This window comes from Eleginops maclovinus, chromosome 17 (genome assembly GCF_036324505.1).
Source record: "Eleginops maclovinus isolate JMC-PN-2008 ecotype Puerto Natales chromosome 17, JC_Emac_rtc_rv5, whole genome shotgun sequence".
In the NCBI taxonomy this organism is placed as follows: domain Eukaryota; kingdom Metazoa; phylum Chordata; class Actinopteri; order Perciformes; family Eleginopidae; genus Eleginops; species Eleginops maclovinus.
This window is the reverse complement of record NC_086365.1, coordinates 3,172,362-3,197,654: the sequence shown is the minus strand read 5'-3', so window position 1 is coordinate 3,197,654 and position 25,293 is coordinate 3,172,362. Positions and strand designations below refer to the sequence as shown.

Below are 25,293 nucleotides of genomic sequence, written 5' to 3'. Positions count from 1 at the left end.
CACACACACACACACACACACACACACACACACACACACACACACACACACACACACACACACACACAGAAGCATGAAAGTGTAATGCAATAGTCCAGGTTCCTGTGTCTTTCATAATTCTAGTGTTAAAGTTTAAGGAGTATCCTTGCAGATAATTTAATTTAAAAGTAGTTTGTCTAAAGATAAAGGAGCAGAATCAATGTAAAACTAATTTAGGGCTATCAGTGAGCAGCAGCCATGCAGATATTTACAACTTGAAATTGGCTTGCAATTTCAAATCCTAAGTGTGTGTGTGTGTGTGTGTGTGTGTGTGTGTGTGTGTGTGTGTGTGTGTGTGTGTGTGTGTGTGTGTGTGTGTGTGTGTGTGTGTGTGTGTGTGTGTGTGTGTGTGTGTGTGTGTGTGTGTGTGTGTGTGTGTGTGTTGTGTGTGTGTGTGGTGTGTGTGTGTGGTGTGTGCAGGGGTGTGTGTATAAAAACCCATTAACACCCTGGACATCCTCCCAGTCAGAGTAAATGGGTGGCCACAGATTGGCCTGTCACACTTAGCCTGATGGAACCTGCTCACCTCAGCTCACCCTCCTTCAGTCGCTTACACATAAAGGCAGGCACACACACACACACACACACACACACACACACACACACACGACTTTCTTGCTCTGGAATTAGTGTGAAATTACCAAAACCTGGCTAATGCCCAGAGTGAGAGAAAATATCCAAAATGCCACTTAAGTTGAATTTAGGTGCCTTGGTATTTTCCCGTCAGGAGGGCAGAGATTGCAGGTGTTAGCACAGGAGTAAAATGCTCAGCCCACTGTGATTGATCCACCACAGGTTTACGTTTCCCAGAGTTCCTTTCTCCTCATCGCTCTCAATTTCCTAGCTTGTGAATTCTTAACAGGCTTTTGGTGTAACTGAAGCCCCCCCAAGCGACACCCCTCCCACAAAGAAAAGCAGGCTCCTGCTGTTGTAACTCCTGCTTACCTGCTCCATGCCATCCTGTTATATAAAACCTGTTAATCTAAGGCCCCTGAAACATTTGTTTTGGCTCCATATATTAACAGCTATTTAATCAAATATTGACTTCCCTGAAAACTCCCATCATACTAACATAGCTAATGCTAGAAGACAGTGGGAGGCTGACTACTTAATGACTGCTTCTGTATACTCGATGTGCACCGCTCGGGTTACACATATAATGAAGTGCAGATACATACAACCCACACGGTCACATCTACAGTTTTCTGCATAAATATGTCACTTTCTTTGCTACAGGTCAGTTTTCTTTGTTCTCTTGAGGATGATGATAGAATAATTAGCTGTCTGGAGACCTATAAAAACATACACCCAGATAACAGTGCCTCCAAATGTATGCTTTGATGGCTCACATACACTGTTTGTGTGTTACTGCATCCCCATGTTCCTTTTATTTAATGACATATAAAGTCAGTGGTGGTGCAGGCAATTAAAAGGCCTGACTCACAGCCTGAAAAGAGAACATCACATCTAGTCCTGCAAAATCCAAAGAGAAAACCGCAGTCTCTAAATATTTATCCTTTGTCTTCTTACTCCCACTTGATTATCTTGAGAGAAAACACTTTTTGTTTGTATTAAGACAAAGAGTTAAGTTAAACAGATTGAAACCATAATAATAATACTAACCATAATAATAATAATAAACATTCTAACAATAATAATAATAATAACAACAATAATAATAATTCTAACAATAATAATAACAACAATAATAATAAAAATAATAATAACAATAATAATAATAATAACAACAATAATAATAACAACAATAATAATAACAATAATAATAATAGATAGATGTATGTTGGAGTAGTACGTGCAAAATCTTTTTCTGACTACTCGGCTGGCATGATGGACAATATAGATCCTACATTTATTTTATGGACATCAGAGCCTGCCTCTACAAAAATGCTGTGTGCGTTCTGAACATTTGTATTTTCACTCCAAAATGCTTCATAAAAATCCAGTGTAAAATGCTCTCATGCTTGCCTCCAGTTCTGTGATTGGCCGAGAGCTTTGCTCAGTCATAGCTTGAATTGATTTACATAACACCCCAGAATGTAGCATGAGGGAAATCCAATGAATGAGCGACAATCACTTATTGATATTGATCACTAATTGAGCATTAGTGATCAATAAACTCACATATTCGTATTAAAATGTACTATAGTTTTGTTTATATTCAATGTAATCTTGTCATATGCTTTTCCAGATCTGACCATAGTTAAAGATTGTTCTACAAATAATACAAAATTGCAAACAGGCCCCCTGCCAAGAACACTAACGGCAAAAAGACAAGGAACTCTGAGAATCCACACACACTCTCCCACACGTTGTGCTGGAAGGAGGGGTGTGGAGTGGAAGCATAGCATGCGGTTCATCTTCAAAGTGTTCTTCCAGATAGTTTGTTGTTCCCAATCAACCTTGAAATCACCTCACTACTCTGAGAGCAAACAGAATTGCTCACACACTTTCTCTCCCTTCTCCTATCAGCATTGCCTTTATTTACTCTATAGATCGGTGAGAGGCGCTGTTAGAGAGAACACCAGGGGAAGAGGAGAAAGGCAATCAATAGTACAGGGGCGGAAATCAGTGGATAGTGCACCTGTGCATGTGTGTGTCTGTGTGTGTGTGTGTATTTGATCGTAGTTTGTCCTTGAAAAACATTGGCCAATTATTTAAAAAGGCAAATATCCCACATTTTTAGACATATTGCCCTTCGTCCTATCAACCGTATATACCCCCTTTATATTTTTTGAGCCCATTACGAAACTTTGCATCAGTCAGAGCCCCCCGTAGATAGCCCTGCCACTATTCCAGTAAACCTGAAGCCTCAACCGTCACCAAAATGTCTTAGCCTGTCAAACTTGCGCTCTTCTCCTGAGATGCATGACTAATGCCAATGCCGTCGAGCTCGGCCCCCCCCGATTTCATCATTCCCCTCTACCACCAGTGACACTGGATGTCTCTTTCAACCAAAGGAGAGTCTTATTTCAGACTTTAATAGACAGTTACCAGTAAGGCAGTGTGTAGAATCAAACATAAATAAGTGCATGCTAAAGTTGTGTATGTTCGTTATCGATAACATGGTATTCCGTATATTCCACTATAACATCCTATTTGTCTTTGAGGAAGTACCTTTTCTAACATTATACAAGAAACACTTTGAAGTCACTCTTTTGTGATTGACAGACTTCAATATATGCTTAACTTGTATTTAACTGAACTCAGTGTCTGACAGTAGTCTGATGTGGTGTAACCATAGTTCTCTGTGGTTTCCCTCCCCAATATGCACCAGACATATTCCAGCTACTGTAAGATATGGATATGTTCCCTCCCCTAATGCCTCTCTGTCAGCTGTCAGTTTTGTTAGTGGTTAACTAAGCTGTCTCTCCTCCTCTCATGCATGACATCCAGACAGATTGGAGACCATATTTGGGGAAGTAGCTTTGTCAAAAGGAATGTCATCATATTCGGCATGGATGTTGGGAATATCGCTGCGATATCAGTGTCAATTTCAAGTGTCAAGTGGTGCTAATGTTGCAATATCTTCACATTAATAATTGGTTTGACATATCTCAATCTGTGCTCTTGGCTGCGATAGTGGGAATAATCCCAGGGTGCCGATATCTTTTTCTCTTTCTCACTATTGTTATTGTCTTCTTTTCCTCCCACCCCATTGCTCTCTTAACTATGATTCAAATCACACCCACATATCTCCAGCAGGCTTATCATACACTGCATTTTAATGTGTATGTGCGTGTCTGCATATATTTAGTGTTCTTCTTTGATTCAATGAATCCACACACAATCAGTATATATGTATGTTTATATATTATCATTTTGTGTATCCATTTTACCCTACTACACATTTTTTTTGTGTCTGATCCCAATATGTTGTATCTCAGAGAATTGTTTGCCCATAAACACCATCCCTCTCCTTCTTCCTCCCCTCTCTGCCTCCAACACTCGTAAACATCGATCCCTCCTTCCTGGAGTGGAAGTAGGACTGTAAAGTTGTCTGTGCCACTGGCCACAAGCAAATACCTTTTCCTAGTTCATTAGAGCAGGTCAGTCTATACAATCAGTAGTAAACTGTGATATACAGAGAGAGAGTCAGTGAACCCAGGCGACCAGATGTTCTGAAATTATTCCTAAAGTCAGTCTGTAAAGTACAGCCTTCTTTTTAACATACGTACAGAGAAGATACCTCCAGATGCTTCTATGTAGTATTTCACACAACTGCGTCTCGCTACTGTTGTCCAACATGTGTGCAATTTTATTGGGATGATACAAAAAGGTTCAAGAAGTCGCGAGTAAACACACAAAATGGCTGGTAAAACTTGCAAGTCATGGTGCAGAGCTCCCTGTCTTCTAAATCCCTTGTTTTCCCAAGACATCTTTGGTTCTGTCAAGTGAGTAACCTTTTCAGAAGGGGGAAAAGCTAATTGGCAGATCTATCGGATGTTTTTTTCTTCCTCGCTCTGCCCCCTCTCTCTCATATTAATTCTGCACCGCTGCTACCTGTCGCTGTTTTCACAGTCATCCGTTACTTCAGTGTGCTCATTACTGCGGTATGCCGCACCAATGCTAATTAAACTGCAGCGCGACAATTAGCATGCTAGGGACTGTTGTTTGGCTGTGGTGACCATGGTCTCCCCCTGGTGATAGCAGTAAGGGGTTTTGTTGGCAGAGAACACACAGGTTTACACAAAAACAAGTTGTTCCTCTAATGTTAGGGTGAGATTTTCTTTAACATTACTTTTAAGTACAGTAAACATATTAGCTCTTAGCTCATATTGAAGTTGAAGCTAGAAAATAATGAGCATATTAGCTGCTCCTCATTTTAATTGTTTCAGTGCTGAAAGGACCAGACTTGAGGTTTTTTTTTGTGTGATTTACAAAATTGCCTGATCATTAATTATGTCATTCCTGATTTGAATTCCAGTTTGTTTTTTTTTCAGAATAAAAGACTTGAATTTCCAAATCATTACTAACGTATATGAGTTTAGCGTATGACTGATGATCCCAGATGGAGGAACTGGATTTGCTTTTGAACAGTTCTACAGATTTTTGATCAACTTTTAAAGTGAAATGTATTCAAAGTTGTTACTCTGAACTTGAGAGTCCTGCATCCATGGCACCTGCTCTGATGTCTTTTCCCAGGGGAGGCTGGCCATCCCCTGAGTATGGGTGACTAGTTTCACCCCCCACCCTCCACCTCTAGCTGGATGCTAAGGGAAGTTGAGGGAAGGGAACAAGGCCAAGAAGTGACAGGGGCATCAGGACGGAACGGAGTGCTACACCTCCCAGTTTCCTCTCAACTGTCACTATCATAGTGTGAAGAAACACTAAACACACACAAACACACACACACACACACACACACACACACACACACACACACACACACACACACACACACACACACACAGCAATCCACCCAGCCCAACCACACATTCTCAAGCACACACACAACACCTGCACGCCCACTTTTAAGTCTGGACCATTGCTCACTGTCACCTATTGTCACCCTGCCGCAGGGAAGCAAAGACACTGGAAATGGACACACACAAACACACACACACACACACACACACACACACACACACACACACACACACACACACACACACACACACACACACTCGGGAAGGTGTCCTGCTTTTCTCTGGCGGAGCATGAGCACAGGTACTGACATGAGACCAGGAGGATAAATGAGAGATGAGTTGACAGTCGGTGGAAGTGAAGATGTATGAAGGGATTCCATGAGATGAGAGGGGCGAGTAGGACAACGGAGAGAGGTTGCATACGTTCACCTAAAAGGAGATGGTGACAAATCTTCATGTGAAGAGCCTCAAGTGGAGGATGTGAGGGTAAACACTTATGCAAACACACAAACAGGTCATCTTGACTATGATGGAGAGCATCTCTAGGGGAGGGTAATACATACAGGTCAGCTCCCATCATACTGGATGAAGCCAGCATATTTATAAAAGTATCACAATGGAACAAAAACGTATAGTATCCCCACTGAGGATCATTATGAGACTACATAGTCACAGAGATTACACACTCATACAAAGATTACTGTCATTATATATCCATTATGACTCATGTGTAGGAATAAAATATATATTTAATAATTGCTTGTTAGAGAAAAGGAGGAGGATAATTTAAATGTTTTTTCTCATTCAGACTTACAAACTGCCTCTCGGCTGTGAATAAACACATCTTAACTCTGCAGCTACATATCGAGCGCCTGGATCAATAGTATCATATGCCGGCGTCTACAGCTCCACACATTGAAGATCATAACACAATATATGGAAGATAAAAACCAAGTGCACTCTTGAGACCCCATTGTGATGCAGAGCTCCAGTGCCCTGTCTCTCTCCCAGGGACCGTCATGAAAACCTCATCAGACAGGGGATTTTAATTTACTAACATCCAAGAAATACTGTAGATGCAATAAAGCAATAAACTATTATATTCCCTTGTGGGTTCCCGGGCTTCTATTTTATGAATAGAGGTCAGATTGTGTTTTAATGTAATAATACATGGGACAGTGATATATGGGCTGTTTGGAAACATTGCAATATCACAGCTAAATTCTTTTGTTGTATCCCATCCAATCGCCCATTGTTTTATATTTATATACAAGTAATAAATCAATAGAACTCCCACTTTTCATATAAAATGTGTGTGTTGCTATCCATGTAAGATCTAGAATATCTACTATTCAAAACATAATTTGTTACATCTATTGTGCTATTTGTGTTTTCATAAATCCACATGATTCAATAATACATTTTCAATAATAATCATTTTGTAAATGACAGCTTTGTCCATACTGCCACACACACACACACATGCACGCACGCACACACGCACAAACACACACACACACACACTAGCAATAAAGCCAAATAATGACTGATATAGAGAACCTGGCCTAATGGTGTCTTCAGGGGCAGCAGTGGCATCACAGATAAACAGCCTATAACACTGCCACATCACACCCTGTAAAACCGCTCTGCTGTGGGACTGTGTGAGTGGGTTTTTGTGTTCGAGAGGAAGACAGAAGAAGGAAGTTAGTGCCACAGCTTTTGACAGCTGTTAAAATTGCGTGGTGGAGTGTGAAGTGCCAAATTTCATGATAGAGAAAAACAGTTGTTATATGTTTGCCTGCAGGGTCAGATTAATGCTGCCGATCACCATCGGTTAAAGTGTGTTTGCTAGAGAGAGAAATCGAGGATTTTATAAGGAGTTTCCCTATAACCTTCATTTTGGTCAGAAATTTTACGGAACATTGATTGACGCTCTCAGCTAGCTTCACTCTGTTTTATGTAACTATAGATTTTAAGTGATCGTTTTATCCCATATGGCTTTGTACCTGCAGACTATCAGCAGCAGTGATGCTGTGTAATTTTCCGCTCAGTCGGTGTTCTTGCATTGGAGGTACGTAAAGGGGATGGCTCAGAGATTTTCTACTTGGGGGCAGCCACTCTGCAATTTCTCTGTCCTTAGGTATGGGTTTATGTGAGATGCAGAAATTGTGTGTGTGTGTGTGTGTGTGTGTGTGTGTGTGTGTGTGTGTGTGTGTGTGTGTGTGTGTGTGTGTGTGTGTGTGTGTGTGTGTGTGTGTGTGTGTGTGTGTGTGTGTGTGTGTGTGTGTGTGTGTGTGTGTGTGTGTGTGTGTGTGTGTGTGTGTGTGTGTGTGTGTGTGTGTGTGTGTGTGTGTTTGTGTGTGTGTGTGTCCACACACTGGAGTAACCGGGTCATGGCCAGTGGGCCAGGTAATGACTCCCCCACCGGCCCCTACATGCGCATTTCAGCTCTGTAGACCACCACCCTTAATGATAGCACAAGGAGGCACACCAACTGCTATGTGTGTGTGTTTGTGTTGTCCTCTGTGTGGATGAGTGGCTCTGGTCATGTGCTGTAGGGCTGGGAGATGCAGCCATGCTGGATGTAGATGTGTGGTATCTGACTGATTCTGTGACACAGCTCCACAGTAACATACAGCATTCAGGCTATTAGTATGTATAGGATTCCATACAGTGTCGGCTGATGCATGGGTAGCATGGTAATTGGGTTTCAGTTGAACTGCAGAGCGCCTATTTGCTGTGCATTGATTTACCACAAACAGCACTGTAAAGGCAGACACCCATGTGTGTAGTATAATCAAATGTATTGATAAAGAACAATTGTTGTTCGCTGCAGGGAAGGTCATTTGTTTAGTTTTTTCAGGTGCAGAAGTATACATGGATGTGTGAAATTTGAGTGTTTGTGTAAACATTGATTTCTAATGTTTCTTATGCTGGTGTGTGTGCAGGTGTGCATGTTCACCTGTTTGTTTCCTCCAGTGACATGAGCATTTGATAGAGCTGAGGATGGCTGGACCTCGGCTTTGTGGGAATTTAATAGCTTTCATTTCCCAGCCTGTTTGACCTTCTGCATGCCTCACATTAGATATGCATTACACCTGAAGTCTCACATGGCCAAATACATCTGCACCCTCTCTGGAGTATTTCCCCCTCTCTACGCTCCCCTAAGCCTGCAACCTGTGCCCACTGATACTGGACCACTTTCAACACCAATGGAATTAGTCCTCATGCCTTCATACACCATAAAGCTCTGTTTGATACTGCTTCGTGGCCTTTTGGCTTGTTTTGTGTTGCATTGAATGATGGACGTCGTGCTGAAACCTCTCCTTTCAAACTTTTTTTTTCAGTTTTTCGCAGTAGCTTGAACAAAGTGTTCTTGGAGTTCTCTTTGTTCTTCTGGTTCTTTTCATCCAGTTTTCAGTCATTTGCATCATATGAAAATTTCAAACCCTTACCATGAATCAAAGATCGAGTGATGTTCCTTTTTAAGTCAAAGGTTACTTTTTGAAGATAATCATATGCATGTTAGAGGGCATGCAGGGACTAAGACCTGTTTGTAAGCATAATTTAATGCTGATTACAGATATCTACTGCACAGAATAATAAGATATTTTGTATTGTAGTTAATTAAATCATCAAAAGGGCTAAATGTTGCACCATGAAATATATTATCCACCAGACCATCTCATTTTGAATGGCCTTGACAGCCTCATCAGCAACATTTGTCGAGGCTAAAAATCCGTCTCTGCCCTCTCCTCAGTCTCACTCTAATTGTGTCACCTTATCAAAGGCTGAAAGAAACAAGAGTGCAGATTAGTTTCCATTCAGAGCCAATCTAATCCTTTCAGCTCTCGCTCTCAGAACGTGTCATTGCCAGTCAGTCAAACAGTTCTGCACAACAGTGGTGTTTACCAACCAAGTGAATAGATGTTGGACATCTAATTCTCCACTGAAAGATCCCAGGCTGTTACTGAGTGTGTTTCAAAATCTAAATCGCTTTGATTTCTGGGGTTCTCTAAATGGTGTATTCTTTGATGTTTACAAAGGGTGGGGATTGTTTCACATTGCTGCAAGCGATGCAATCTTTTTTTCTTTCAAGGTCTGTCTGGATAGTAATGGAAAACAATTATCCAGTGCTTTGCTGTGATAATACCCAGCGCTCACACCAGCTAAACCATGTACGGCATTATTCTTAATATCCTTTCACTGAAGCCCTAAATCAGCTACATTAATTCCCTATTCACAGTCATGTGGACGTTTGGGTTAACACAAATCAATATGTGTACATTTCTTACACTCGGTGAGAGATGCAGGACCACTTCTTAAACCACAGCGCACATCTGTTATCTGGTGTCACCGTATATGTATTGCTTCATTGTGCGGGTGCAAGATTAACAGCAAAACAAAGTCCAGCGTAAAGGCATATCTACTACTAAAACACAACACAACAATATGTCCTCCATTGTGAGAGAGTCACTTCTTTCTCTCCATGTGTTTGATTGTTGCAGCCCTCTGTGGCGGCACTCTGCACCGCGTCATAGCGGGGACCTTATTGAAATAGAGGAGAAAACCCTGCATGTTTTCCAGCAGTCCCATTGTAAAACCTGTAGGGAGGCAGAGAGGTGTGGAGAGAAGCAAAGAACCCCCCCCCCCCATCCACCTGTTGGCTGTTTCCCTTCATCCAGCAAGACTGTGAACATCTGACTCTGAGAAAGAGCTATACGACTTTACAATAGATCAGGGGTGTCCAAACTACGGCCCGGGGGCCAAATGCGGCCCGTGATCCATTTTGAATCGGCAAATTCTAAAAGTATAATGGAAAATAGGAGTTGATAAAAAAAAAAAGACCAATAACTTATTTGCATAACAAGTTTGAAATATAGCATTCATATTTCCCTTTATTTATGAGCAATCTGAGGCTTCTGATTTAATGAATGAGCTGCCAACAAAATAAATGAAACTCTACGGAGACCTGTGATGTAGGCTGGTATTTCCTTAAAGCATATTCAAGTATCAAACATAACTTACCTACATTTGATTGATTTTGCTAACTTATAACTTAACCTATAAGGCAATCGCTCAACTCTAGTGACAGGTCCAGCCCTTCGTAGGTTTTTCTGTATGTGGTCGTCAGTGAAAAAGGTTTGGACACCCGTGCCATAGATAAACAGAAGGCAAGCAGTTATCTTCAACACCATTCACTGGATTTTATTATAACCTTAATATATGACATGTTAGAAGTCTTTAGCAGAAAGTACAATGTGTACAGAAAAGGTGGGCACTGGGTACATCATGCCAGGGATGAAAGATGATAGTTTTAGGGGGACAGATTGTAAAGGAGATCTACATGAAGTCATTATTGGAAGATAATGTATTTGATATTTGTTGCATGCACCACAGGGAATGGTGGGCCTGCACACAACAATTGAAATGTTAATAATTCAACTTAAACTTAAACATTATATATAGTTTTGTGTTTCAGTTGTAGAATCTGGCATGCCATGGCACAACTGTCAGACACACACTCAAACACAGTGGTACATTTGGATCCCTCTTTCCTTTAGATTGATGGTGTTTTTTGGGGTTGAGTGAGAATAGTCGTTTCTTAAATGAAAAATGGCTATGCCCACTTCTTATTTGCATAACAAGCCCCTAACCCCCTAACAAATTGGCCCCTATCCAATTTTTAAGCGCAAAGTGAGATACCTCCTCTAATGATAATGTATTAACAGGCCCCGGTCCACATATGGCAGGCCTAGCTGTTGCACTCATAAACCCACACTGGCTTGTTTGGTCTTGTTGGCTTGTAACTGTATTACAGGTGATATAATCTGTGGGCTGCACATTTCTCCAAAGTCATTATTCCTCATAAACATTGTACATTGTGACTCCTGCACATAAAAACCTGACCTAAAAATGTTATTTGCTGTGAGCTCGACATTTACAAGTCTTCACAGGATTGCTTGTTTACTCTGATTCCTTCTGTCACGCTGTTTCCTGCGTCATCATTCTTCCTCTGCTGTGATTTACGGCAGCTAGTGTCTTAGAGAGATGTCATAAACCTGAGACAGCTGAAGTTTAACCATGTCAGAAATCACTCCCTTGTCCACTCATTTACTACTCCTGATATTATGGCAATAGCATGCAGTTAATAGACAATTCTGACACTCACATGTAATCATTACCTGACAAAGGCCGCAATGTGGAACACTGTAACAATGAAGTTCCTCTATATGCCAGAGTTGCAAGTGTTTTTGACTTATTTGCACTTTTTATATACAGCAATAATCCTTGGAGCAAAGCTGTCTCCACAGTATGTCTTGTGGCTCACAATGTAGCTGTTTGTAAACCTATTGAACAGAAAATTTGCTACGATGGTGTCAGAGGGTGTGTTTGAGAGAACTAGAGAGAGATTGAATGTAATGGTTTTATAAACCTTGATTCATTCATTTATTATTCACTTGGAACCATTCAGTCACTCAGGGTGATGATTCACGTAAAGACATTGTTACAGTAAATGTTAATAATGCACTTCTGCTAGACTTTGGCATGGAATTTGATTTCTTTTCAACCAAAAACAATATACTTTGAATCTGTCAAAAACGAAGCACAAAGGTAAACATCATTATACTCACACACACACAAATGTAAAAAGTCCTGCCTGTCTTCTTTGTACTGCTACGCTTCTCTGGTTGTAAACAACAGACCTGTGGGTAAGAGGTATACATTGTTTGTATGTATATTTGAAGGTAAAAGCGTGCGTCTGTGGGTTTCTGTGTGGGTTGTTTGCCTCGGGATACATTATATGATGCAGTCTTATTAAATCAGAGGGAGAAAAGGAGGAACAGACAGGAGTGATAGAGAAGCACAAAGGAACCTGAAGCGATTAAACCCGACTCAAACCGGCTTAGCGGCGAAAGCTCCACAGAAAGCCAACAATGGTCGCCTTGCTTTAAATCTTGCTTTCTTTTCCACTCTCCCTCTCTCGCACTGTTTACCCTCCTCCTGTTCTCTTCCTCTCTCAAACAGATTATTTTCTTTTTCTTTATGTCTCTCTTGTTTGCGGCACATAAGGCCGCTTAGCTTTTACAATACTAATGTCAGGTTTAAACCCACCCTGCCTTAATGTCTCAAATTCAGAATAGAAAGTGCCTTGCTGTATAAGGTATTACTGTATCTCAGACGTCAAACACCTCAAGTCTTTCTTTTATCCATTCATTAGGACATCTTTCTTCCTTTTAATTCTTTTAGTTCTTTAAAGGAGTTTGAGGGCAGTCTGTGGATTAGCCAGGTTGCTAATTGCACAGTACGTTTTTTGTCTAAATCAATCAGGGATTACACTTGCATAAGTTTATGAGGGGATTAGATGGATACAAGTGGGTGTGTGTGGAGAAGAAAGGAAGGTAGAGGTTATGATACATTCGGGCCAGTTTTCAAACTCAATGTACTTTTATAAAAAACTTGCGGCTTCGTCTTTTTTATGTCAGCCACTTCCACTCTAATACTTAATTTGTAAGCTTATTACCATAGGTGTTTTTGTTGGGAACGACATGCTGTTCTCCTTACATCACCTGAACAAAACCATTGAGTGTTTCAAACTATGGGAAGTTACCCTGCAGTATGTCCTCCTAACTCCCAAAACCACTGTCCTGTACTGGATTAGACCACCAGGTCTGAATTAGGAAGCAGTAAATCCATCCCTTCCCCCCACCAATATCCAGATCTCCACCTGCACTTGGCATTGCCCATGAATGCCAGTCATTGAGACAGCATTACAAAGACATAGCCTACCTCTTTCCCAATGGACAGGCTCCACTTCCACATATAGAGCAGCCATTGTTTTAAATGCCACTGCTCCCGCCCTCTGGAGACCGGGTTTCCATTCACTGGACACTGTAGCTAGTATGCTGCCAGAGAGGAAATATGATAAATGTGTCTAACTCCGTCCGTCATGCAGCAGTGGGACATTCTCTTTTTTCCCAGGTGCCAACAGGTGGAAAGGAGTAAGATCTGGTCAGGTTACTTCATGCGTGTATGTGTGTGTATGTGCATTTTTCATCCGTGAATAACACCCCCTCCCTTGTGTTTCTGTTCCCAGGTGCACCAGAAAGGAGAAATGTGAGCGCTCATCAGAGCCCCGTCGCTTTGCATCAGACATCAAGCAGTGTGTGCGTCTCAGCGTCCACCCAAACAACATCTCAGTGTCCCAGTTTAGTGTGACGGTGAGTGGATAGAAACACACAACTTCTACAATAAATAGAAAAAGAAATAATGACCCGTTTTATAAAAGTTCTGCACAGTTTGTCATATCAGAATCAGAATCAAAGGGGAAATGTACATTGTTAAAGCAAAGGTAAACAGCCAAGAATTGTGTAATATTAATTAAGAAGCATCCATAAAATAAAAAGCTAAAATAAAGTAGAAATTATACAAATGGCCATTTACAAAATACACATCCAGTACCAGTAACAGTATTTTTTTGTGTTATAATAACTTATTGTTTAATTAATCTGTCATAAATTAACAGCAGAGTTTCATGTGTCCTAAAATAAGATACTAGTTGTCACGTTCTCTATTTGAGGGATTGTGTTTAATGATATTTTCCAGTCAATAAGGGAGAAACACTTTAGCAATCATTTGTTTTAGTGCTGCATTTAACAGTGATGCAAGCTGAATGTGATACTAGTGAGAAAAATCTTGTCTGGCAGATTGACAACATAACACACTCAAGGATAATTTGTAATACGATGTAATTACGCACTAGATAGTGATTAGTACAGCGTGCTAACTATAATCCTGCTTTACATCATTTAACTGCCTGCCAACACGCATCCTTCAGAACCTGACCTCGCAACGTCCAGTGAAATACTTTCCCAACAAATGTCAACAATCATTAGCAGCACACAGTTTAGCTCAGCTGTGTTTACTGAGGGTGTTGACTACAAATTGTGATAGTTATTCCCCCGAGTCATTTAGTTGAAAAGAAACTGCCTGGTTTAAAGATCTGAATAACTGTGGATTGTTTGATTGTATTTGCTAATTTGATAAGGAGCTGTATGTCTATCTAGGATGTCAGATTGTTACTCCACCTTTTGGAAGATGATTTGTCTGTGTGAACTTGTATGCTAGGGTAGAAATAGATGTGGCTTTAACAGAGACCTATGGGAGTTCCCTCACTGTGTCCCATTTACTCGCCACCAAAAGCCCATCCTGATTCGATGCTTACTTTTCAGTTGGACAGGAACAGTCAAAGAGGCTCTGTAGGTGTGTGTCTAGATGTGTGTATCACATTAAGATGTTCCTGTGATTTGACTGCAGGTTCAGGAGAAGATTGACATTCCCTGAACACGTCATGCTATTTTATATCTCCCTAGGCTCATAAACTTCAGTGCCCGTTTCAAAGGTTGTAACACTTATAGTTATGAAAGTCCCACTGACCTTAACCACCTAAAGTAATGTCATATTTCAATTCCCACTTCCCACATATAATGTTGGTTTGGAAATGGCTTTGAATCCTAGAGACTTGGTGCATAAATATCAGGTCAAAGGTCAAGTCAGGATGACTATCCTCCATCATTGCTCTGAGGTTCACATGGGAGGTGTTGATTTTCTGCGGTACACCTCTGCTCCACTGTAATGATATTCATGCGGGGTGTGTGTGTGTGTGTGTGTGATGCCGCTCATGCCTGATCCTTTAGAGAGTGTTTAACCTTTTTCCAGCGAGCAGGCTTTACCCAAAGGCTATGCCGCACGTCTCCCATCCAACTGATTGCAGGGCAGAGGTTTCTGCCAGACAGACAGCGGCTGCTCCTTGACCTTTATGTTATTAAATATTTGTTTGGAAAGATAAGCCAAGGCATTCCTGACAGAAACAGATACACTCTATTGCTGAAATCAGATCTATTCTTAGAAAAGCCATTATTTTATTTTCATTTAACTCTCTGTTGTTAATGAAATGTTTGACTTCCTGAAATTACAATACATTATTTGTAAGTTAAGTAAGAGAACAGTATCAGCCATGACATGTTTAGGCTAGTTTGAGGCTTAATTAAAAGTAGCTATAAAGTTATCCCCCAAATACCTTATTACCAATGTGTCAAAACGGTCTATGGTTTATTCAAATTTATAAAAGTTCATACCTGATCTATAGTGTATTCAATTTCTATACTGCATGTTAAAAATGTTTCTACCTCCTTATACTGTTCATAGTGTAAACATATTGTTTTCTTCTGATGTTTCTGTTAACATTAGTTATATTTATGCAGCCCTGATGTGAGTAGGCTTTTCCATGACTACTCTAAATGTAATTGAGGAAACTCAAGGTTTAGCTGTGTTTACTCCATAAAGGAAAAATAAATCAAAGCGAGAGAAGTAGAAAGTGAGAGGAAGAGTGAGCAATGAATGAGACAGAGGATGTGTAACAGATGGGAGTGAGGTCCATCCTACGTGGGCAGCTTTGTTCACACCCGTGCCACCATCTTTTCATTAAACAGCAATATAAAAACAGCGCAGGTCAGCCCTTCTGTGACGCTGATGCAGCTTCAGCCTTACATCACAAGTGTACCACAGACTGCAGCTCAAATCAATGTCTGGACCAAGGCCCACTGCGGACACGCTTTCCCATCAATATGTATATTTTGGTCTTGACCCCTCTCCACCTGGCTCCACGACCCTGTTATTTTCCCTTCCTATTCAAGGGCAGAGTTTTTTTCTTTTCCCTGCTGCTGCACCTGAAGTCAAGTTTTGCTAAGGTGCAAAGAGAGCTTACACAGCATTTTCAATGAAGAGGGAAGATTTGCATTCTCCCACAGAATTATCTTCTTCCTGCCTGGCCAGCAGCCTCTATGCTCCCATCTACCACCTTATTTTCAACTCCTCTTTCCAATTACCTTAACCTTCTGCTTTTATCATTTGTTCTGACCATATAAAACACGTAAAGTCAGAGGTAGAATGTCTAAAACACACAGCTCATCAGCCGTGAGGCATTAAGGGCTTGGTGAACAGATAGGGGCTTTTAAGATGGCACTGATTTCAGTGTGAGTGTTGTGCTGTTATTTGGATGCCCTGGCTTGATGCATCAGATGTCTGTTCATGTATTAAGTCCTCAGTCAAGAGCCCCCCAGCGGCTCCTCTGGCCGCTGACCACCCTGCAGATAGATCATTACTCTGCATAGAAATTGCAGCTGTGCTTCTCCTCATCAGCAATATGTGTTACAGTCAAACATATTGGCCCCAAAACTGATCTGAAGTCCTCACAGATGTCGGAATCTAAACACTGTGTGAAGCATTCAAAACTGAATCCCCTCTCTGTTTTGTTTAGCTATGGTTCATAATATTTCATTATTTCAATAATCTTTTGTAATATGTTTTTATAATAGACTAGGCAATTACTTGTAAAGTGAATATTTAGCGTAATGTTCCCAGGAATACTGAAGGCTAACATACCTTTCTATATTTCCCTCTCTGCAGTTGGTGTTGGAGGCCCATAATGTCCCAGAACTTTCTGCGGGTGTTAACTGCACCTTTGAGGATCTAGCTGAGATGAATGGCTTGGTGGAGGGGAACCGGATCAAGTGCTTCTCCCCTGCTGAGAAAGAGATGCCACGCATTATTGTTGACAAAGGTAAGGGTGCATCTAAGGCAACCATTTTGCTTATATGTCAACAAACTGGTATCAGAAATTATAATATTCCATACCAGCCAGCAGTGGATGTCCCTTTTTCCATTAGATGATACAGAAATCATCTCTGAAATTTGGAGGAAGAAAGATCCAGACACAATTTTATTGTTTTATTGTAATATAAGGGAAAACATTTACATAATATTAATTCCCAGCATCTAGTAGTTCTCAACATTGGAGCACCTGTTGAATACAACAAACAGTACGTGTCAGTGGAAGCAAGCATTGATCTGGATGTCCTAGGGCTATAGTGTTTTGGTATGTGTCTGCATGTTTTTTTCCCGTTGCCATCAGTAACTCAGTGGGCCTTGGAGCACTGCCTCAGGACATGTTTAGTAATTGAACGAACTTTAATAATTGGGCTGCTGTGGGATCGATTTGGCACCCTCCCTCAAAGCGGATATGCTCCAGAGGGAGCAATGGGACCCCTGTTAGACCTGGTGCAAAAAAGGAGGACATCAGACCGCACAATTAAGTGTTTTTACGACAGTATTTTGGCTCATGTAGTGCCTGGAGATTACACAGTCCCTCCAGACAATTTCACTGTTACAATTCTTTTCAAGAGGCAAACAGCTAAAACATTTCTGACTATATTAATTCTGCAAAGACTGGACCATATTTTTTTATCTTTCTAATTCCCTTGCACTTCACCTCGCCTTTCTGTGGCTGACTAAGCCCGCCTAATTGAACAAAGCTCCCTTCTGGGAGGACTTGTCCCCAGGCAGACGATCCTTCATCAGAGCCCTCAATGTGTACTCACGTTGAGATAATGGAGATGCCGTCATATTACATACTTTCACAAAACGACAACATGAATAATTCATGAAAAGAGAAAATAAATAGAAAGGGAAAGATTTTGATCCATCATTAAAGCTCAACATTTACATACAAGGGAATGTTTATTTGAAGGCCACCACTGTTGAGCTTTGAAGAAAATGGCTTTCACACTTTCAAAATGTTGGCAATGAATTGTAGATATTGGAGCCAGAAACATGAGATGAGTAAAGTGCAGTGAGGGAAAGTGAGCAAATCATCATGGAATCACCGTGCTGGTGAGACCTTTAAGGCCTGAGCCGAACACATGCACTAATATTCAAATTTGTCTCAATTTATTCAGTACACCCGAAAGAACAGGAGCTACACACACACACACACACACACACACACACACACACACACACACACACACACACACACACACACACACACACACACACACACACACACACACACACACACACACACACACACACACACACACACACACACTCACACACTCACAAACAAACACCACTGCTGTGAAATAATCATCAGATAGGCAGCACACATGAACATATGTAAGGCTGACGGGGAGCCTGAGGCTGCTTTGGGGGTTTTTATATTTTTTTTTAAACGTTTGCCATGTCAACCACATTAAGATGACAACGCTGCAGTCATGCAAACATAAATATATAAAAACATACTCAGACGAATGAAGCATTCCTCCCCATCTTTTTTTCCTCCCTCACCTGCAGCCTGGTTATATCCCTATTACTGTTTGACGAAGAGGAAAATTCCACATTTATCCTTTATCTGAACCTTTCACCTCCCATTTTTTTCACTAGCACTCATTAGTTCTAAGTTTGGTTGAAAGCGAGAGAAGAAAGAAGAGATAGAGGGAGGGAAGACAGAGGGAGGGATAGATAGTGTTAGCAGGCTTCAAGGTAACATTTAGGTGGCCTAATTAGGACAGATCCGTTGTCAGCGGTGCTTTACTGTGATTGATGAACGATTCCCTCTTTGTTAGAGAGATGGAGGAAGACACAGGGGAGACGGGGGAGGAACGAGTCGCAGTGTGGAGGGAAGCGAAAGAGACCTGTGAATAGAGATATAGTGAGAGACAGGGGTACAGCGGGAGAGACGGAGCAGTTAGATGTGATATGTGCTGTTGAATTAAACATGAACTCCTTCATTAGGGCCAGACAAAAGGACACACCAAATACATATGAGGCACAATCTCGCATAACACACACATATACCCACAGTTTTTGTTTCATCATGTACTCCCTTTACCTTGACAAAGATACTCTCAAAGACTTTTCCACAGGAATATTTTTCAATCCCAAGGGAAGAGCATGTTCACCAACTCTTAGTCTCCTGTGAGGCGGCAGCTGTAGGGAGGCTTAACCCTACAAAAGCCTTCCAGTCTTCTCTCTAGAAGATACTGCCTTTCCCTCTGCAACAGGCACAGCACCTGTGGCTCGTAGTGCTGCAGTCATCTCTTCTTCATGGGAAACGTTGACTAGAAACTGAAAAGTGTGAACCGGAGAATCAAACAGTAACAGAGGTTCTTTAGAAGTGTCTACCGACTGCAGCCATTACCATTATATTATATTTTGTTTGTAAGATGAATCAAACTGTCAACAATGGGTTTAAAACTTGACTTATGAAAGAAAAAATAGATTGCTTTTGTTCATTTGTTTTCTCTTTTATCTAAATACAAACACTGATTTCCTCTGCATATTACTTCTAATTTTTACTATCATGTATTTTCTCCAGGGGACCACCAGATCGTGCAGCTCTATCTCAAATCCAAGGAGACAGGCCTGGCATTTGCGAATACCAGTTTTGTTTTCTACAACTGTAGCGTGCACAAGTCGTAAGTCTATTTCCTCCCTGGAGCACTTCTCTCCAGCAGACAGCTTGTCATAATTGTAATCCCGTCATATTGATGAAAAGAAATGGCATCGATTCCTAAACTCTCCGAAATTGTATTGTACACATAAGTAGGCATATTGAGCCTCTGTTCTCTAGCGTATTTGTTGCCTGTTCAATACTAATTCACAACAATGTGTTTTGCTCACGTCTGTTCTCTATGCAGGTGTCTGTCCTGTGTGAGCAGTCCTTACCAGTGCCACTGGTGTAAATACAGACATGACTGCACCCACGACCCCCGCACATGTTCCTTCCAGGAGGGCAGAGTCAAGAAGGCTGAGGTGAGTGTCGAGAAAAGTTGTGTACTTTTGTCTTTTCTTTTTATTATTCCTCTATAACTTCAAGTTACCGACCAAAACTCACCTTTTCAGACTGGCTGTTAACATGTTTAACCGTTGGTTCACTAGGAGAGTGAATCTCTCAATGAGCTGCCTTCAAGAGGCCCAACATGTTCTGCCAGTAAAATCTGAGAGATTTAAAATAGCCCTTTGAGACAATAACCATCATAGTTTGATGCTGCCCAGCTCCACCCTGCCTCTTCTTATACGGCCAGCTGGGAAACAAACACAGGGAAATAAATTGGAGGGAAATGTTTGTATATATGACACTAATAGCTGTTATTCTGGGTTTCACATGCAAAAAGAGTTATGTTAAAAGGCTTGAGAGTGAGACACCTTTCAGCTTTAGTGCTTCCATCTGGCACGAGTCTCTCGGCATGTCTCGCTCTGCACATCAAAGGGCAGTGGAAACTAATAAAACGCAGCCATTTCCTCCTGCCCATCCCTATTCCCTGTGACAGCTTAGTCCGTGTGAATTATCAATAGTATTGGCAGCCGGTTCTATTCCCGCGAAGCAGGGCCAACCGTAATTAGTCTGCTCTGCTGCAGAGGAAAAGCCACTCACTGGATGGGGAACATTCAGTGAATACCCTCTCACCCACTCCCAGTCCTGTGAGAGAGGTCTCACTCTGATTTAGAGTCCTGCCACAGGGTCAGGCCTTCTGTGCAGAAGGCAGGTTTGGGTCTGAGCCCGTGTCTGTGTGTAACCTCTGGTGGGAGCCTGTGTAACAGTATGTCTGTATCAATGGGCTTATATATTTTCATATGTGTGTTTTTTTTATTAGAGCTTTTGCCTGTGCCCTGCCAAGTCACGGTAGTTTTCCGGGGGAGGCTTTTACAGGGAGTTAGTGGCCTGTTAATCCTAGCCGGAGGTGAGCTATGATGAAGATCACTACCGCTCATGTCTGGGTTGGCAGACGCTGCACGACGGGCAGGGACAAGCTTAGCCAGATTGCCTGCTTTGATGAGCAGTCTGCTCTCAATTGTGTTATTCCACCCATGTTTCCCCAGAGCCATTCAACCTGCGTAGACGTTATTATTTTATTTTTCCGCAATTTCCATTATCCTTTTGAACCTTCTGCTTAGTCAGGCCCAAGCTGCAGTCTTTGCAGGTTTACTTTTCCAATTAACTCAGAGGCTGGTGGTCAATATTGACTGAGGATAATAATGTGGGAATCCTCTCTTATTGTGTTGCTGACTAAAAGAAACCCGTAAATAAAGCGAAGGGGATTTGGTATTAGCACATTAATGACATCCTTTTTTTTTTACGTGTTGTTTCAGAGAAAGCAGGTGTTTTGCAGGCTTAATGACTTTTAATTTGCTTTTAATTAACCCTTCAAATCCAAGGTCGTGCATTTGCTGCCAGATTTGTGGTTTGCCGTTTTGAATTAATGAATTGGACACACACAAGCTTAAGAACATGTAGGCACATGCACAACTAGCCATAGAACTGTCCCCAAAATGTCCTGATAGGCAACTTTGCTCAATGAGATGGGATGGCCCTTCCTGCTGCAGACGACTTTTTGTGTATTATTACAATTAAGGGATTTCAGGCAGCGATCTGAATAATCCCTTAACTCTATGCTAATGATCGTGGCCAGGAAAATTTCCCTACTGGTTGAGCTTGTTGTTAGTATGCATGGCAGGACAGAGTTAAAGCCAGGCCTCAGCATACAGTGGGTGCCTTTTTATTCATGCCAGCGATGATATGGGCACACGGATCAGACATTTGCCTGCTGGCACATTAACCAAGGCCACGTCCCAGTTTGCCCTCCACACATCTCAAGGACTTAGCCGTTCTCACTGACAAAGAACATGCATGCAGCTCCTCTTTGTTACACAGAATAATAGCCCAAAGATATTCCTGACCACTACTGTTGCATTTATATGACTAGGCTCAGCTTGTTTGATCAATAAGCAGTGTTTTTAGCCGCATATTTAACATGATATTTCCCTCTCCTTCTTTTGTCTACAACACAGCATTTTCATTTCCTGAGCTGTTTCTATGCCTCCCTTTAACATATTCAGCCGATAAAAAAATGCACCAACACTTTATTGTTACTGAATACATATTACTATTCCTCAGCACGGCATTGCATTATTTACTTGTTGTCTGTGCTGCAGTGATCAATGCCTGGGAGTTTATTTACCAGAAATGTATTGATCAGGGGATCAAGATAATTTTATTAAACAGGCTAACTGCCAGCAGTAATAGCTGCTAGTTGCTAAGGAAGAATAAGAATAAGGTGCTTCAATTCATAGACCAATCAATGTCATACACAAACACTGACTGCTAACGAGGGAGGCAAATACAACTATATAAATAAACTAAAAGTGAACAATTGAAGAACCTCACAATGCCATGAACTGCACATCTCAGGACTCATTTTTTATTTGATATAAATTGGTGTAATATGGGTTATCTGGCTTAACTGTGAGTTTACAATCAAGTTAATCCTCCTAAGAGTTGTTGCAATATCACAGGGCTCTAAACACCTAAGCAATTGCTTCATTAGTAAAGTTTCATCATCGCTTGAACCCAAAATTGAAGGACAGGAAGGACATCAATGCAGGCCCAGAAAAGGGAGCAGTAATTTGTGGAAAAAAAGTAAAGGTGAGGACTGAACGGCTGCATATAAACAAGGTGAAGATCAGCAGGGAGAGATGTAGAATGAACAGAAAGCAGGAGAGTGTCTTTGCCCCAGGCTCTGTAGGAGGTGATAAAACAGAGGCCAGTTAAGGGGAGTTCTTGGTAACCACAAGGTGTGTGTGTGTGTGTGTGTGTGTGTGTGTGTGTGTGTGTGTGTGTGTGTGTGTGTGTGTGTGTGTGTGTGTGTGTGTGTGTGTGTGTGTGTGTGTGTGTGTGTGTGTGTGTGTGTGTGTGTGTGTGTGTGTGTGTGTGTGTGTGTGTGTGTGTGTGTGTGTGTGTGTGTGCAGTGTATAGAAACTCAAGATCCTCTTCATTTTCACACCTTACACTGCTATAATTATTGGCCTCTCTCTTTCGCTCTCACCCTCCCGCCTTGCTTCTTGCTTCAAACTATGCCAAGGGCTTTTACATTCACAGTTCCCACTCCGCTGCCTACTCTCTGTCAGTGTCCCATCTCCACCCTTCACGCCTCCTACCAGCCTCTAATTATCAGATCTAAGTAGGTCCCTCACAAGAAAAGAAGTCAGAAAGAGAGGGGGAGAGAGAATCTGTGAGAGGGAGTTGATAAGAGGAGAGGAGAAGGGTCAGTGAGCTGGATGAACAGCGTATGCTTAGTTGGAGAGATGGAGAAGGGAGGGAGAAAGAAAGAGAGGAATGGAGATGAGGTCACGGAAAAAAAACAATGAGTCAGTTATAAAGAGAGGAAGAATAAAAGATAATAACACAGATTAAAAAAAAGAGAACCGCCAACTTGGTTTCCAGAAGTCAGCGCTTATTATTTGGTTATGAGTCATGCTATTGACAGTTAATGTTCTCCTTCTAGTGCTTTATAATAAGTCCTTCATTACATGGCTGTATGCTGCCACTGAAGTTCACATCAAGACATGTATAAACTAGTTTGTGCCACATTGTAAATGTAGTCTTTCTCACCTCCTACTGGCAGACCACTTATCTCTTTCTTCTGCCAGGAAACAAACACATTAAAGGTTTGTTCCAACGAAGTTAAAAATACTTTTTCTCACTTAACTCTACTCTTAACTGCCCATTATCTGGAGTGTTTCCATTATATGCTTATTTATACTTTTAAAAGGGAAATAATGTAATTTTTCTCCACTACAATTACTTAACAGCTTTAGCTGCTTTTAACAACATGCATCTCTAAAAATGTCACAAAAGAGTCAAACTACTTAAATATTTTACAAAAGGTCAAGCTGAACTGTGTTATTTCACAATATTATCAATAAATGTTACATATATAAACATAATTATATACACATACTTTTTCTGCTCAATGATTCTTTTTGCTTTTATTCTTTAAGTATATTTTGCTGATACTATATATGTACGTTTGTACTTTTACTTAAGTATGATTTTGAATGCAGGTATTTTACTTGTAATCAAGTATTTTGACAGAAATGTATTGGTACTTTCACTCAAGTAAAGCATCTGAAGAAAGTAAAAATAAGAGGAATGACATTGGAAATAAACAGACTGACATAAGATCAACGTAAAAGTTGACAGAAATCTAAAAGGGCGACAGCGAGCATCACTGCCAACAATACTGGCATCGATAGCCAACTAGGATACACGTGTGTTTGTCCAAACCACTGAAAGCCCATCTCGGCCTCAGGGACCGCTGGCAGTGCTCAACATGTGTTGTATTAGTTTGTCTGGGTGTGTATGTATACAACAGAAAAATCAGGGCTAAGTAGCAGAAAAAACACGCTGTACCAACAGCTCACACGCTTGTTTGTGGATTCTCTGCCACATTATACATTTTTCATGGTCATGAATGAAATCAGGCGTCTGTTGAGTGCAATATATTCTCAGCTGTGTCTTCTATCGCAAACATAGCAGGGGTGTAAATAAAACATTGATTGAACAGACATAACTTGTAGTAGTAGTAGTAATTATTTCCATATGACCATTTAACTGAGACTACACAGATGACTATTTGGAGTAAAGCTGTAAAAATCCCCCTGATGTCAGTGGAAGGAGCTAATAAACTGTTAAAATAGTGTATATGTGCGTGTATGTGTGCAACAGCTTGCTTTTTAAAGTTGTCCATCTCTGACATGTTATCATGAAAGCAGAGATGCGAGAGAGGCTGCCGGCTGTGACTTTTACCATATACTAAGATTAAATGAAATTCCAAGGCTGTAATTTATACTTTGTACGTTTTTGCATTCGTGTGTGTGTGTGTGTGCGCGTGTGTGAGGTTGCGTGTATCTGTGCATATTCCTATCACTATATGCCACTATCAGCGTAGATCTGTGTCTTCAAGATTCAGCGAGTCACCGTGTTAAGTCAGACTCCAGTGCCTCCCATGCCTTCATTTCTACAAACCAGATCAGATTTATTGTCCCCATTGTTCAAGTGTATTAACTGGAAGAGATGTGATTAAAAATGAAATGCATCTCTCTTTGCTCGCCCACTCATTTTCATACTCCAAATACGGGCCGTTCGTTCTGAGGAAAATGAGATTTGGAAGCGCAAACACACATG

At 41.1% G+C, this 25,293-nt stretch overlaps 1 protein-coding gene across 1 annotated transcript in view; it reads left to right on the top strand.

Moving 5' to 3' along the window:
• plxna4 (plexin A4) overlaps positions 1 to 25,293 on the top strand; it is a 209,367-nt gene that overhangs the window by 134,661 nt on the left and 49,413 nt on the right. The window contains exons 6-9 of the mRNA XM_063905926.1: positions 13,525 to 13,648; positions 16,896 to 17,049; positions 19,645 to 19,744; positions 19,967 to 20,081. Coding sequence (XP_063761996.1) covers positions 13,525 to 13,648; positions 16,896 to 17,049; positions 19,645 to 19,744; positions 19,967 to 20,081 — 493 coding nt within the window. The remainder of the gene's footprint in view (positions 1 to 13,524; positions 13,649 to 16,895; positions 17,050 to 19,644; positions 19,745 to 19,966; positions 20,082 to 25,293) is intronic.